General features: G+C 35.1%; 1 protein-coding gene across 2 annotated transcripts in view; it reads left to right on the forward strand.

The window, feature by feature from the left end:
- The window catches only part of LOC106056901 (uncharacterized), a 27,749-nt gene continuing 10,787 nt past the window's right edge, over positions 1 to 16,962 (forward strand). The window contains exons 1-16 of one of the 2 annotated variants that reach the window (XM_056034465.1): positions 1 to 101; positions 905 to 960; positions 3,125 to 3,248; positions 5,249 to 5,375; positions 6,205 to 6,364; positions 7,019 to 7,132; positions 7,498 to 7,863; positions 7,900 to 8,202; positions 11,652 to 11,759; positions 12,351 to 12,386; positions 13,777 to 13,896; positions 14,392 to 14,433; positions 15,327 to 15,374; positions 15,504 to 15,614; positions 15,959 to 15,994; positions 16,550 to 16,585. In XM_056034465.1, coding sequence (XP_055890440.1) covers positions 918 to 960; positions 3,125 to 3,248; positions 5,249 to 5,375; positions 6,205 to 6,364; positions 7,019 to 7,132; positions 7,498 to 7,863; positions 7,900 to 8,202; positions 11,652 to 11,759; positions 12,351 to 12,386; positions 13,777 to 13,896; positions 14,392 to 14,433; positions 15,327 to 15,374; positions 15,504 to 15,614; positions 15,959 to 15,994; positions 16,550 to 16,585 — 1,774 coding nt within the window. In that variant the 5' untranslated portion in view covers positions 1 to 101; positions 905 to 917. Of the gene's footprint in view, positions 102 to 904; positions 961 to 3,124; positions 3,249 to 5,248; positions 5,376 to 6,204; positions 6,365 to 7,018; positions 7,133 to 7,497; positions 8,203 to 11,651; positions 11,760 to 12,350; positions 12,387 to 13,776; positions 13,897 to 14,391; positions 14,434 to 15,326; positions 15,375 to 15,503; positions 15,615 to 15,958; positions 15,995 to 16,549; positions 16,586 to 16,962 lie in introns of both variants that reach the window. The other variant, XM_056034464.1, reaches the window with a different exon arrangement.

The raw sequence follows: 16,962 nt of genomic DNA on the forward strand, positions 1-16,962 counted from the left end.
TACACCCAGAACCTTTCTACTGCATCTGCTGCTCTCGACACCAGAGTATAAATAATGTTGGAAGCCAATGTGCGCCACATCAGCATAGGAGAACTTGAATAGTATGTGAACCATTTTTCTGTGTTGTTTAGTTAAGTATATACTGGATGTGTTGAGGGATACTGTCTAGTGTGGTGCTACTTAATTTAAAGAAGCATGCTCACTTTTATTTCACAACGAGACAATAAGCTCATAATACAGTCAGACAGAGAATATCACATTTAAAGTTAAACAAACAAACAAGAAATGCTCCGACTGCATAATAACAAATTAAGAAATTGTGGTTAGAAAATTCGTTTTTCATGCTAAGAATTTATTGTTGCTATATAGAATACACAGGGCCGGTCCTAACTATTGCGAGGCCCTATGCGAAACTGATTGCGCGGGGCTTAGTCTGGGTGGCAATAAGGATAATAAGTGAAAATTAAGATTTTGTATTAGAAAAATAATTGACTTTGCAGGACATTTCCAGGAATTTTTCGTATAGATTTTGCAATTTAATGTTTACACATAGAATTAGCGCAGGCATATGAAAGCGCGGGGCCCACTGCGACCGCATAGGTTACAGTGGCCTAAAACCGGCCCTGAAAATACACATGTATATGAAAAAGAGTTGAGTTGTACAGATATACTAAAGTTCGGAAGTATGGGGAATTTATGACTCAGAATGTTTATGTATTTTATGTAAAACTATTGCATTCATTTTAGCTTCAATGCAGGGAACTTAACATATACCTAATTAGGCAAGAAACGGGCATGTAGGCAAAAAATAGATACATAAAAATAGATACATAAAAATAGATACGTAAAAAATAGATACAGTCAATGTAGATTTATATTTCAAATATCTTTTTGTGTCTGCTAGGCTAGCAAGGAAGATGGAGTTTCTCTTGGTCATTGTGTCCCTGCTAGCGGTTGGAAGTAAGTATCAGCAGAGATTCACTCAATCTTTATGTAATATTTTAAAGAGATGAGAAAGTTAAGTGATTGATTTCGTTTTGGGCTTCAAAATTAGCGAGTAAACATTGTTAAAACATTCATGGCATTAGTTTTGTGCATCTGGGTTTCTGATCAACCTCAGACCATAAGAAAACATAACGAGACTAGAACAAACCTCAGATCATAAGAAAACATACCGAGACTAGAACAAACCTCAGATCATAAGAAAACATAACGACACTAGAGCAAACCTCAGATCACAACAAGAACACATATCGAGGCTAAAACCTCAGATCACAAGAAAACATAACGAGACTAGAACCTCAGATCACAACAAGAAAACATAACGAGACTAGAACCTCAGATCACAACAAGAAAACATAACGAGACTAAAACCTCAGATCACAACAAGAAAACATAACGAGACTAAAACCTCAGATCACAACAAGAAAACATATCGAGGCTAAAACCTCAGATCACAAGAAAACATAACGAGACTAAAACCTCAGATCATAACAAGAAAACATAACGAGACTAGAACCTCAGATCACAACAAGAAAACATAACGAGACTAAAACCTCAGATCACAACAAGAAAACATAACGAGACTAAAACCTCAGATCACAACAAGAAAACATAACGAGACTAAAACCTCAGATCACAACAAGAAAACATATCGAGGCTAAAACCTCAGATCACAAGAAAACATAACGAGACTAAAACCTCAGATCATAACAAGAAAACATAACGAGACTAGAACCTCAGATCACAACAAGAAAACATAACGAGACTAGAACCTCAGATCACAACAAGAAAACATAACGAGACTAGAACCTCAGATCACAACAAGAAAACATAACGAGACTAAAACCTCAGATCACAACAAGAAAACATATCGAGACTAGAACCTCAGATCATAAGAAAACATAACGAGACTAAAACCTCAGATCATAACAAGAAAACATAACGAGACTAGAACCTCAGATCATAAGAAAACATAACGAGACTAGAACAAACTCAACTAGAACAAATTTACGAAATAGCCGGTAAAACTAGAACTAATTTACTGAAATAGCCGTTAAAACTAGAACAAATTTACTGAAATAGCCTATGAAACTAGAACAAATTTACTGAAATAGCCGGTAAAACTAGAACAAATTTACTGAAATAGCCGGTAAAACTAGAACAAATTTACTGAAATAGCCGGTGAAACTAGGGATTTAGTAGCATTGCCAGTTTATTTTAGGACTTTATTATTGTATTGTAAAGAAGTTAGACCGAATCTTATAATGAAAAAAGTATATAAAGAACAAAATACTGTGATTAAAAGTAATTGTGAAAAATTCCATGTCCCAAAATAAAAAAAACAACAAAAAAAAACAAAAAAACTCAAATATTAAATCTACATGCTATAATACTTTGGTGCAAACAAGGCGCATGGAATTTTTTCTTTCCATCATCGTACAAAGAAACATTTGTCCCATCATTACTATCAACCAGTGATACAAAGATCACAGAATAAACATTTGAGACCCAAACAAAAACCTTTGCCGAACACAAGAGCAAACCAAGAAAGAAAACATAAATAGATCCCCGTGGACAATGATGAAGTAAAGCAAGTAGGTCGATGTGTCGCAACTGTGTCTGAGTGTAATGGGAAAAACTGCACTCACCCTTAATCATCGGAATAGAAGACAATGCCTTTTAGCTTTACAAACAAATATTTGCTAGTATTAACACAAACATTATCCAAAGTTGAGATGATTCTTTGTAGCACAGTGTGCGGCTTTCTAGACTCTAAATCCTTCTTTTGTTAAAAAAAAACTAAAAACTTACAAAATTATACAGCTATTGGGACTTATAAATATAGGTGTGTTAACAAGATCTCTTATATACCAAATAATTGAATATTAAATTAGTTGTACAACAATAGAAAGATAGATAGATAGATAGATAGATAGATAGATAGATAGATAGATAGATAGATAGATAGATAGATAGATAGATAGATAGATAGATAGGTAGTTAGGTAGGTAGTTAGGTAGATAGATAGATAGATAGATAGATAGATAGATAGATAGATAGATAGATAGATAGATAGATAGATAGATAGATAGATGTTCATCAAAGTATCTTCCCTCAACAGACTCGCAGCTGATCTTCGAGGTAACACCTCAAACTATATCACCAGGAGTCACCCCGTCCCTGAATCTCCTGTGTACTATAGAAGAGGCTGAAGAAGTGAGAGTTTTGTCCATATCAATATTTAGGTCAGTGCTGAACAACATCCAGTGGTATCTTAAATTAGCAAATACTATAACCTCACAGCTTATTGTCGTGTTAATTATTGTCGAAAGATATTTAAACTTCTGCCACCACAATTTTGGGGGGTAGTGGTTGATAGTTAAAGCTATTGGCTTCCGAACCGAGGGGTTTCGGGTTCAAATCCTGGGAAAGAGTGGGATTATGAATTTCGGGATTTTTAGGACGCATCCGAGTCCATCCAACTCTAATGCGTACCTGACATTATTTGGGGAAAGTAACGACGGCTGTTTGTTGTGCTGATCACATCCTCGTTAAGAGTTGGTCATAGAAACAGATTATCTTTTCAGACTTTATCATCTATGGGGCATACCACAATTTTGCCGTTTTACTCAAATTAAAATTTTCCATAAGTAAAATAATTTCAAGTATTAAAAGTTACGAGTTTCAAACCGTACCATTTATTTCACTGCACATTGTTACAACTCTTCTTATAAGCTTGAAAACTTTTCATAGGTGTAACTTCAAACTTAAAATCTGCTTGTGGAGGGCATGGATCTCGAAAACGGCTTTAATGATTTTCCAAGAAATTTGACATCTTATATTTATCTTTAGGAAAAAAAACACCAGCTAACTGGCCACACAGGGAAAAACTCTAGTTATAATGTTTCAAAATATAATTATTTTAAAACAAATTTGGTCAGGAGATCTATAATTAGAACGCACGTCAGAAGAAATTTCCGCATACATTCAGTAAAGAGTTCAAAAAAAACAAAATAGACGTTTAGGAACATTTTGCGCACGATTTCTGTAGAAATTATGAGCTGGACCAGTTCTAGGGTGCATGGCATTCACATGAATCATGGCTTAGAATGTTTACAAACAAATTTAGGACATTCAGTATATCCAAACGTGAGAGTGATGGCCGAGTGATAAAAACTCGACATTCAAACTGAGGGTCTGGAGTCTTAATGAGCACTGAAATATATAGTCTGGAACTTGAATGCAACTCTTGGTTCATCCAATTCTAATTGGTATTTGAAACTAGAAATTTAGACATTTCTGACCAAAAGACCCCCAATTGTCAATGAGCTCTATAATCATAGTTTAACCTTCACTATGGGCCACTTTGTCAGAACAAAATACACTTCTGAATTAGCTTTATCAATAAATCACAATATTTTTCAAATCGATTCAAAGACATTTTCTTATTATTACACAATATTTAATAAACCTCTACTTATCAAGATACTTTTTTTTTACAATTCAAGTCACAACTTCATGTGCGGAACCTGAACACGATCTCAAAAACGGCTCTAACGATTTTCCTAGAAATTAAACAGTTGAGGAAAGAATTACTAGCATTTTGACCACACAAGGAAAACTCTATAATTTTTCAAAGTAAAAAATGAAAATAAAAATTTAAACTTTGCTAGAGAACGCTGTCTAGATCTAGATTCAGCATCGATTTTGAAAGGACAATCGCGTTCCGAATGTAAGGTATTTTTGATCCAAGAGTTTAATAAATTAATGTTCAGGAAAATTGTTCGCATCGTCTTCTAAGTCCAGATTTAAAAGCCAATCATCGGATTATTTATAAAACTTAGTAGATATAAACATTCGCTGAACCAGGACTCTTTCTCTGTAGAAGGGGGAATTGGGCGGGAAAAAGTTTTCCTTTGTTTTTTTTACTGTAACATTCATTCCCACTGTTGGTCAGAGTGTTACAAGATCACCTGTCATCATGGAGAAGTACATAGAAGTCTAATTCATAAAGCGCTGGTTGTGAGTGTGTATGTGTTTCGTGTGTGAATGTTGTTCGTATTTGCATCTATAATGTTATTGTTACAGAAGTTTGGCTGAGGTTGTCAATTGTTGTCAAACTGAATTTCCATTTGATTGGATCAATAAAAATTATCTTATTAGTTATTAAGAGAAAAACAGTCACTTTATACGTTGTCTTTTTATTTTAAAGTATTTTAAATGCTTTTCTTATTTCATTTCTTAGAAAACGTCCTGGAAAAGCAAAAGCACCTCAAGAACCAGTGGCTACCATCAACTCTCTGGCACCTAGATTGGCCAAACAGTTGATTCGTTCACCTCGACTGAACGTGTTTGGTGAACTAGCAATTGAGGTTATTTACATGATCATTTACTCTTTCAATATACTCTCTCTCTCCCTCCCTCCATCTCTCTCTCTCTTTCTTTCTTTTTCCTTTTTTTTTCTCTCCCCCTCCTTGGTCGTGAGGTATGCACGCTGGACTGTCTTTCGGTGGTCTCGATGGTTCTGGGTTTATACCTGCCCGCTGCCGTCGTTCGGAGGGAAGTTTGGACTAGGATGGAGTAGATTATCTTCAACTCTGAAGAAACATCCGAAATGTAAAACATTTTGCAAACAATCTTTCGTCATATTTCACTGTTATTGTTTTAAAAATGTTTTACATTTTTCTGATGTTCCTTCAGAATTGAAGATAATTACTTCATAGTCCAAACCTCCCGCAGGACGACGGGGGATGGGAGCGGGCAGGGTTTGAACCCTCGACCATCGATAAATCTGAACGACAGTCCAGCGCGCAAACCGCACGACCAGGCAGCCATCCTTATTGTACTATGCTATTGTACTATGTTATGTTACTATTATTGTACCATGTAATTGTACTGTGTTATTTAGCTGTTATTGTACCATGTTATTTTACTGTTATTGTATTATGTTATTGTACTATGTTATTGTACTATGCTATTAACTGTTAATGTACTGTTATTTTAATGTTATTGTGCCATGTTATTTAACTGTTATTGTACTATGTTATTATGCAGTTTTTATACTATGTTACTGTACCGTTATTTTACTATGTTACCTAACTGTTATTGTACTGTGCTATTGAAATATGTTATTGTTCTTAGTTATTGTACTATATTATTGTACTCTGCTGGTGTCAGTACTTTTACTTTAACTCTCTCTAGGCTGAGGGTATAAGCTTTTTAAAAGTCATCTGGCCCTGGCCGAGAGCTGAAGACCTTGGCCTCTACATATGCGAGGCGCAGGTACTTGGTGAGTTTGGAGAGTTAGTGTCCCTAAAAAGCGAAACCCAGTTGTCTACGCCGCCGGCTCCAACTATTTTGAGTAAGTAAAGGCTTGACTTTATATCACAGTGCACTCAGTGTCGTTAAGCTTGTGACTATATACACTAAATGCAAACAAGTTTAACCCAGACAGGAGACAATAAATAGTTTGTGTATTTTGGATTAGAAATGTGTATTTTTCCCCCTTTACATGGCATTATTGTTTGAAGAAGCACACAAATACATTCTACAATGTCTGTTTATTTTGAATGGGACTGTGAACCAAGCGCATAGTAAAGATTTTTACATGTTAAAGGGGTTATCTTTTTTTTTAAATTAGAGCTCTTTAGAGCATTAATAATACTACAGCTAACGCATGTGTGCAAAACTAAAAAAAAAGTTTTTTTTTGTGTCACTATTTCTGTTCACCCACCATAAAAGTACCATTCTAGTGATACATTAATTCTGACACCTAATATATGTTTAGTTATACAATCAATGTAAGTAGTTTTGCTATTTATATTCAATGTTATATACACTAAAGCAGAAAGTTTTGAACCTTAAGTAAAGTATTACAAAATACAAAGTAAAGAATTTCTTATTTCTTTCAATGAAATGTTACTTAATTAAATGTTTAATAACAATCGTCATTGCAAAATTATTTATAACAAATTGTTTAATACATTTAAAAAAAACAATTAGCTTTTCTGTGCAGATCCCACACAAAATAGACTGTTGAATATTGTCCAGACGCTGGTAAACAAGCTCGAGGGTTTTGATAAGACATTAGTTTCACTTGAAAGACGCTTGGACAATGTCACCACCCAAGGTCAGTTCTTGTATTGTTTTTATAAGACAATTTGATCCATGAAATACCCAGATCACAGTGACATGAAATACCCAGACCACTGTGACATATGAAATACCCAGAGAGATATGAAATACCCAGACGAGTGAAAGCCATGAAATAGGCCACATGGAGTTACCCCAAAACTGAGTCCTGAGATACATTGGCATAAAGAGAAGACAAATTATCAGCCAATATTTAGTTCTTAAATACGTTTTGTCTGACTGATTGACTGATTTTATGAAATAAATATAAAACCAAAAATTCTACGTTCCCTTATTTCCATCTGAAATTTAATTCATGGATTTGTTTTCTAACTTTTATTTAAAAAGTTGTTTTTTTTTCAGCTGCTGAGAAAGAGAGAGCGCTGTTGGAGCAATTGGCTACACTGGCTAATCAGACCTCATCACTTTTAACTGAAGGAACCACAGCGGCTACCACTATAGAAGCAGTGGCGACTACAACTGCGGCCAGGAGGGTTCCACCGACAAGGAGAAGGCCCTATCCATGGAGAAGAACTACCGCTAGAACCACGGTAACACCCCAAGTTGCGACATCCCCAGCCGCTGGTGCTGCCCAGACAACCACAGCTGGCATAACTGCAGCAATAGATGGGAAAACCACAGCAGCAGTAGATAAAACCACAGTTGCGGCTGGGGAAACCACAAAAGCAGCTGGTGAAGTTGCAACAGAAGCAGGTGAAATCGTAACACCAGCTGGTGAAACTACAGTTAGTGAAACCACAACAGCAGCTGGTGAAACTACAGTTAGTGAAACCACAACAGCAGCTGATGAAACTACTGAAGAAGCTGTTGACGAAACTACAATAGCATCTGGTGAAACGACAGTGGTGGTAGAGGAAACCACACCAGTTGTAGCAGATGACACCACCACAGCCTTAGAAGAAGCAACTGACACCTATTATGATGTGACCACACTGACCCCAGAAGAACTAACTGAGGCCTTAGACGAGACGACATTTTTCATTGAAGAGTTTCTGGAAACCACTACAAGTACACCATTGGAACCCGAAACAACAATAACAATTACAGGTAGGCAATAGTAACTTTTAGCTTCTATCACGTCAGGGCCGGCCTTAGATAATTGGAGGTACTATGCGAAGTGAATTTGGTGGTCCCAAATGAAATAGAAAAATAAAAAATAAACATCGAAAAAATAAAATTATTCAATTTATTAAAACCTAGTATACTCTAAAAATAACATTCGTTATTTCTTCTCTAAAATTAACAATCACCTCACACAATTAGCAAACAATCGGACAAAATTATTGGCGATTTTAATACATGGCGAAAAAACTATAAATAGAAGCTTTTTGAGGTATCAGGTGTCCACAATCAGAGAAAGGTCGATAAGCTGTTTGTTGTAAAAGGTATATGAACATTTGTGTACACTTCTTAGCACTGAAGAATACAATGTCAATTTTCTAAGCAACCAAAATAATTTCAATAAAGAGGAACATCCCCTGTATGTACTTTTGATGTGAACGAATTAAATACTAGACAAGAATATTAACAATATGTTACTATGCAGTGAACGATTTGTAGGTGAACGATTTGTCGTGTGAACCATTCCCATGAACAATTTATCTGTAAACAAGTTGTCTGTGAACTAATTGACTGTGAACCAGTTGTCTGTGAACCAGTAGTTGGTGAACAATTTGTCGGGTGAATATAAAATGTCGGATGAATGAATTGTGAACGATTTTTCAGTGAACGATTTTTCGTGGAACTATTTACTATAATATTTTATGAGGAAAATTTTATAGTCCAGCCAGTCTGTTGTGTTCAATACATGAAGTAAGAAAAGTAGCAACCCCGATCAAGGACCTCTGGGCAACAAAAGAAAAAGAAACGCTTCGCCTGGAGCGCTACCACTGACCAATGGCTCTTGCCTTGGGTGGAAAATTGTAGAATTTTGTTTGTCCTGCTTTCTTTATTAAAAAAAGACAATGTCCTTGTTCTTTTTTTTTCTCCTAGACTGTCCATTTCTCTAGTTCTTGTAGTATTGGAAGGGTGGTAAAGCTCATCTAGATTTAGAGTTTAAAAATAATCGATCGATGCAATGTGGCCAGAAAACAATGTTACATCAATTCAGGGATGAGTAATTGAAAATGTTAAATCTATAGTCGATACGGTGATCACAGTTGGAACTGGGGTCGAAGTGTCTCAGTTTTTCTTTTGCAATCTTTGAATAACTCTTGACACATTCAATTTAAAAAAAAAACAAGATTACAAACTCAGAGGCGGCCCTCGTCGGAGTCAGATCACTGTCGGATCCACATATTCGCAAGGAATATTCAAGACGATATTCAATAAGTAATAATGTTTCAAAGATTTATTAGCTTCTGTAAAAATATGTTTTTTGTTCCGTTTTACATGTTTCGGATGTTCGGATTTAAAAATAATTAACTTTTCGCTGGACGACGGAGGATATAACCCTGCCTGGTCGTGAAGTTTGCGCGCTGGACTGTCGTTCGGATTTATCGATGGTCTCTGGTTCAAACCATGCCCTCTTCCATCCCCCGTCGTCCTGCGGGAGGTTTGGACTAGGAGGTAAACTATCTTCAACCATATACCATATTTTGATGTTAGGAAGTTGTTTTCCTTAGAAATCGGAACATAATATTAACGATAATTAGATTTTAAACGTTTAGCTAGAAAATTAAATGTAATGTACAACAGAAGTGCAATTTTACATAAATAGAGTTAGAATGTTTTTCATAAAAATCGGAACAACTGATATTTGTAAATGAGAAGAAGATTATTTGTTTTATTTATTAGAAGAGGGATTTCAAACAGTTATTTGTGTTAGTAGATTTTTCATATAAAATTCGGAACAATTTTGGCGACGATTTGTAAGAAAATGTAAGTATTTTAGTTGTTTTTTTTTTTCAAAACCAAATCCGGAACATTCTTTACAGATAAAAAAAACTTCTGTTATATTTCAGCAAGAAAATTCAATGTAAAGTAAGTCTAAAAAGTGTTTTTCAATAATCGTTTCTAGTAAATTACTTTCTTATTTTAAAATCCTGAACAACTTATTGTCGATATTTTTGAAAAAAAAATTACTTGACATAAATTTGTTTTAAGTTGAAAATACGGAACAATTGGATATCGATAATTAAACTATAGTGACATATTGTCCAAGAATATAAGGGTAGTGTAAGTCAATGATGCTATTTCAAATAATCATTTGACATAATCCGAAACAACTTCATAGTTCTTTATTGTTCATAGGAAGGAAATTACATGCATTATAAGTTAGAAGAGCAAACAAACATTCATTGGCATTGATTTGTTTTTCACAAAAACATCTGGACTGAGATTAAGACTAAGACTAAGACTGCTTTATTGATCCTTACGGAAATTTGTTGTGATTACAAGGACTCGTTTCTCATATAAAGACAACGCAACAGAAAAATATACATAAATACAACAGACAACATAAAGACTTCATTCAGCGACTACACACAGGTATCTTGGTGCATTTCATGTTCCCTGATCAATGAGTGGCGGTGATAGAGTCTGACCGAGTGAGGTACGAACGAGTTTTTGTACCGATCCGTTCTTGTTTTGATTGACAGCAGTCGCCCACTTCGCGACGACCTGGCGTAGTTCTGATGGAGCGGGTGGCCGTTGTCTTCCAAGATTTTTTCGATTTTTCTTAGGCACGTTTGTTCAAAAAGTTCCTTTAAATGTGGTAATGCTGTGAGTGTAATTTTTGATGCTTTTTTAATGATGTTTTCTAGACGTTGCAACAGTTTAGATGAGCCGTATGTTAGCAGATTTTGTACAGTCTAATTTAAAACTGTTGAGTTTGTATAGAAAAAAGAGTCGCTGGGCTGTTTTCTTTGTCAGAGTTCCAAGGTGGTCTTCCCATGAAAGCATGAACAATCTATTATAGATACTTAAAACTATTGCAATGTTTTGGAAGGAACATTGAAGGTTAAATCAGATTTTCAATAGCGTTTAGTGTTGTTGTTGTTTTGTTTTTATATAAACGTGACGGATAGACCGACCAACAAACAAAACGCACAAAAAATAAGCGGCCTTGTACATTTTATGCATATATTTGGATTAGTAATACTGAAAATACACAAACAATTGTCTTTCTTTGTATAACCCATAAATTACGTAATTGTTTTAGAAGTGGTGTATTTTTATGAAAAAAATCGCTTGCATAATTAATTTTATAAACTAAATGGTTAGCATTTAGGAAACCAAAAGTAGCCGTTGCACCTAAACTTTTCAAGCCGCATCGCATGGTGAAATAATATTTTTGATATCTCTTCTAGTTTTCAAGATCTGAGTGACAGACGGACAGACGGACATTTTGCACAAACCTAATAGCGGCTTTTCCCCTTGCGGGGGCCGCTAATAAAAAGACAAACTAAAAATTAAATGCATTATATTCATCGAAATGTTTTAATCCATTTCTCAAGCATAGCCACAACTTCATAAATGTTTTATTTTCTTGAAAGAAATTCAGTTGGTTCAGTTTCTGACAACAGTCAAGATCCTAATCGCAAGACTTGATGCTGTCAACTTCACAGTTTTACAGCTAGAAGAGAGAGTCAATGGAGCTTTGCGTAAGTCGATTTCTGTTTTATCTTAATAGACATTTTCATTTTTTAACCACTCTCCACGTTTGACACAATGTAATATTATAATTAATTCACCTTCATCTCCATCGGTGAGTTGTTCACAAGAGTTGTACATCAAGAAAGCGCCTCTTTTCATAGCCATAACAACTTCAACCATATTGTGGTATATAATGCAATAGCATTTAAAAATCAATTGATTTGAATCTCAAAAACTTTATATAGAAAGGCTTATTGGTCTAGGGAATGGGGTTAAAATATGCCTTATGGTTGGAAATAACTCTGCCTTTTCTCTAGTGTGCTAATGGTAATATCTGGGTATCGTTCATTTTTGGATACATTTTTATAGTGTTAAAAGATCTCCATGTCCAGACATTTTAAACTCCAAAGGCTAACAAGAGTTCTCTATTTTTTGCACCAGAAAAAAAAAAAGAAGCTAGTTACCTATATTTATCCGCTAATTATGAAAATTCCCAACTCTCTCCACATAAATTAGGCCTAATCGATACATGTTTGTTACTGTGATTCTTTTGTTGTTATTATTTCAAATGTCCTTAAGTTCTCTTATGTCCTCCATAGCTGATACAACTTCCAATGTAACAGACTCTAATAAAGGTGAGCTCATGTTTTTTTTTAAATATTAACCTATGTATTTTGTGGAAGGATCTCTATGTTTTTATCACTTCTCCACCCCCTCTTTTTATTTGGACAGTGATTAACAAGAATATTACAGATTTCAAGACATCCCTAGAAATTGATGACTGCAGCTTTGTTTATTGGTTTCAGATGAATATTTGATATTTGTAGTCCCCCCTTTTTAAGTATATTGAATGGCAATGTCTTCGATTCCGAAGATTAAGAATGAGTGCAGTGTTTCACATGCTCATGCTGTGAACTAAATATTTTCCCACACTTAATGCAGACAAAGCCGTTGTCCGGAAGGGGGCGGGGTCCATTTAAGTTTTCTTTAAAATTTAAATTATGACTTTAAACAATTAGCTTGGGGGGGGGGGCATTTTTCACATAAGATTTGGGCCTAGAATAAATTATTTCCTTTATTTCAGAGCGAAAAGGCATCTAGTAACATTTTATCTTCTACACATTTTGCCTAATGGTTTGCGAACTTTTATCTACATCCTGTCACAAACCCCTCCTCTCTATAGGTGTTGCCTCGGGTGGTTGTGAAGGCTCGTTGTCTAGTTTGAATCATTGGTGATCCTCTCCAAGCCCAAGTTCAGTTTTTTTGCCAACAATTGACACGAACATCTTTGAGATACTATGCTCTCTCTCTCTCTTTCTGTAAAGAACGAGTCACACAGTAAAAGACCACCTCTAACCTCCACACGCGCTCTCTTTAACTCCAACTCCAACTCTTAACTCCAAATTCGCTTCACTCAATCAAAAATCATGTACCCGTCCCTTACTACCATCCACGTGCACCAGGATCTCCCCACCCCCTCCACAATCTCCTGATTGCCACGGCCAACCTCTCTATAACTGGGATAAAGCGAATTTCCCCAAATTTAGCCCTACCATTATTATAAACATAGAAGGTTTACAGTACAACATCAAATTCAAGTGCATTCTTATAATTATTTTTTAATTAGTAATGCTCTAATAGTTGCATGAGAATCGTTAGGGTTGGCTTATATCAGTTTTTCACTAAATTTTTACTTAACGGAACACTGCACATTCTAAGTTATTTACGGAGCACTTTGTTTATTTGTTTTTAGAGATGGCATACGCGGTGGCCTACTTGTTAATTGATCTATTAGTCCATTGAACACAGTTTGGGAAACACTGGCCTATATAAAGCATACATTTCCAATGTCAACCGCGTGCCAATACAATAACAGGCATTTAGGTCACTATTAATACAATTATGTGGTAGTGATCTAATTGCTATTTGTTAACGTTCATTTTATTTCAAATAAAATCCTGTTTGAAAATTATTTAGAACTTTACTTTAGATCTGAGTACGTTTTTTTTTATTTCTAACACCCAGCTGACACAGAAGCCCTTCTATCAAGAATCGAAGAGCTGACAACTTTGGTGGAAATAATGAATTCAACAGTTATTGTTCTTGAAGAGAAACTTGTAGCTCTTGAAGCTGATACTACTGACAGTAATATTTGTTCAATTTCATTTCCTTTTTTTAAAAAGTATTTGTTTGTATAAGGGTGATATTTGTAAAAAAAAAAAAAAAAAAAAAAAAAAAAAAGGCCAGCCATCTAATAGCATTAATAAGAAATTGGTAGGCTATTACATACGCAGACTCCCAACGGGGCATCGTAAGAGAGAAGTAATCCACTTGGCTCCTGAAACTTGTTGTCTCGAGTTCAACACCACTCTTATGGGTACCTGACATCCATTGGAGAAGTAAAGACGTTTGGTCATTGTGCTGGCCACACTCGCCCACTGTCCCATAGGTCGCAATGTCTGAAAAAAGTACATTTACTTTTTTTTCATACAGTCATCTAGCTTATTATTTAAACACAACAATTACATTGCCAAATAAAAGTCACTAGCTCTTGCGGACTCAATAACTTTTAAACCTTTTAAATAACTGCATATAATTTACTAATGTAATAACTTTTTTGCTCTTGTTACGCTAATGCAGATCTCGCAGAAGTGAATGAAACGAAACCAATTACTAACACAGGTGAGAATAAGAGTCATTGTCTTTAACATTTCACTTAATTAACTTATTGCTTGGTCCCGCGGGAAAAATAAGTTGGTTCTGCACTGCTGACTTTTTCATAACTTTTCCGTTATCATTCACTTTACGTTTTAACCATTAAACAACTGGTGTAGATAGTGTTGGGCAGGCATGTCTGGATAAGCCTGTTTTCCTTTTTTTTTTTATAATAAAGTACATGTCAGACCAATGTATCATTGGATACTAAACATACACTGGGATAGGCCATAGCATTGGAACCTTATTTTCCTTGCCATAAATACATTAGAAAAGGCAAGGATCGACATCCTTTGGGTCAACATTTTACTTGCTATATTTACACATTGATTGGTCAATACGTTGGGTCCATGATTCTCTTGTCATACAAACTTTGGGTTAGGATTGATCTATTTTCTGCATATTCCGATTACTTCTTATAGTAGAACACAATGTCCTCATGTGTATTTGTCACAATGTGTAAAAATAAAAAAAAATACACAATGAGATGACGTAACAGCATACAACATAATACAAACTTGCAGTGTCAAACATTCACACAACATAATACAAGCGTGTCTATCACTTGCCCATACATTGTTGCTAAAAGATCCAGTGCCATATTTAGACGTGAAATGGCCCAAAGCTATTTAAGATATGGGGCCTTTTGGAACCCTTTAAAAATCAGTGCTAAATATTTCTTGGTGCCCTAAGCTATAGCTTATGGTGCCCAAAGGTATATCCGGCTCTGGATTTAGCTAATGTTGATTTTATATTTCACGCACTATCAATTAACATACAGAGATCTTCCTTGCTATAAGTATGTCATGTGACAGAATACAATTCTAGCTTCTTTAAACATTTTCTTGACCAATCTTTAGTGACTTCGAAAGTGGAAAACGAGACCAATGAAACAGAAAGTGACCAAGGTGGGTATGTTTGAATTATACACAGACAAAAAATAGTTGAACACATATACCAACAAATGAATGCATAGTTCGTAGATATAAACTAAATTAACTTGACTACTTTTCTATCAACAAATTTTATTTTCTCAGCAACAATAAGGAAAATGTCCGAGACTATTGAAATCTTAACATACCAACTGGCACAATTTAATCTGACCATTATTGAGCTGGAAGAGAGAGTATCCAGTTACAAGAACACGGGTAAGACTAAAGATAATATAATCTTTGAACAGTCTTGTAGTGGTATTGGTTACGGAGGTTCTCGCTATTGGAGAGAAATAAATCTGAAAACAAAACTAAATATAAAATTTCTAAAAGAAAATTAAAATAAAGTTATTGAATCCAGAAGTACAGAAGGTTGTGCATTTTAAGTGCAATGGCTGATCCGTGCACACCTCTTTAAACAAATCTGGGATTGTTCAGTTTTTGTTTTGAACAAAATATTTTAGGATTATAAAGCTATATTGTTTCTGTTACTTTTTCTATTCACTTGTCTAGTCTATAGTATCAGCTGTTATATATTCCCCTTGCATTTTATTCAACAGAGCTGGAAGCTGGAAACGAGTTGGAGAATAACAAAGGTAAAGCCCAAACATTGTACAAAGCATAAACTCGACTTTGTCTATCTGGACGGATGCTTGTATACGTTTTTTTTCTTCCGTCTCCCATCCTTTCGCACGTTGTACAATTATTCTTTGGTAGAGACAATACATGAATCAATAACAAAATCAACCAATTCATCAATTAATTATGAGTTATTAACTTTTTCGGATACCAACAAGGGAAATAAGTTCTTCAGTATTCAGTAATCACATGTATGGCTAAATAATCAGGGCTTTGTCCCCTTAGATAATTGTATACGTTATTTCTCCCACACCCATTCTCGGATGAAGTTGAAACTTCAATCCATTTTATACAGAACAAAACACAAATCGATAAAAAAAATTAATCAATTAGTCAATTAATTATTGGTAATTAATTATTTTGTAAACAAAAGTGGTCCATTTACTAGAATCATTAATTACACCTATATTTTTCTATGGACCACATGTGAGGAATGGTGTGCCGAGAAATAATGTAGGCGTATACCAGAACTCCTGATTGAAACTTCACATTATTTTTTTTTCTTGTTCTAGTTGAAAGCGCCGACAACGAAACAGAGACCGAGCCAGGTAACTAGGTCAAAGTGTTCATTCATTTAATTACATTTTTGTTGCATTTGACTGGTGGCCACCTATAATCTATTTATTTTAGAACTTATAGCTCATTTTACATTATGCTCAATAGATCGTAAAATCTGAAACGGGATCTTTACTTTTTTTTTTACTATGTAAACAGCATGGGCGTGTTTGCTGAGTGGTTAAGCGCTTGGCTTCCAAACCGAGGGGACTCTGATTCGAATCGCTGTGAAGGGAGAAATTTAAAATTCGGGATTTTTAGGACGCCACCCAACTCAACAGTCAGGAAAAGTAAAGGCAGTCATAGAAACGGATCTGCCCTATTGATTGCTAGGTCTGGAAGGGTACTTTACTTTCGTATTAAATAGCAG

Source organism: Biomphalaria glabrata, chromosome 7 (assembly GCF_947242115.1).
Source record: "Biomphalaria glabrata chromosome 7, xgBioGlab47.1, whole genome shotgun sequence".
Classification (NCBI taxonomy): domain Eukaryota; kingdom Metazoa; phylum Mollusca; class Gastropoda; family Planorbidae; genus Biomphalaria; species Biomphalaria glabrata.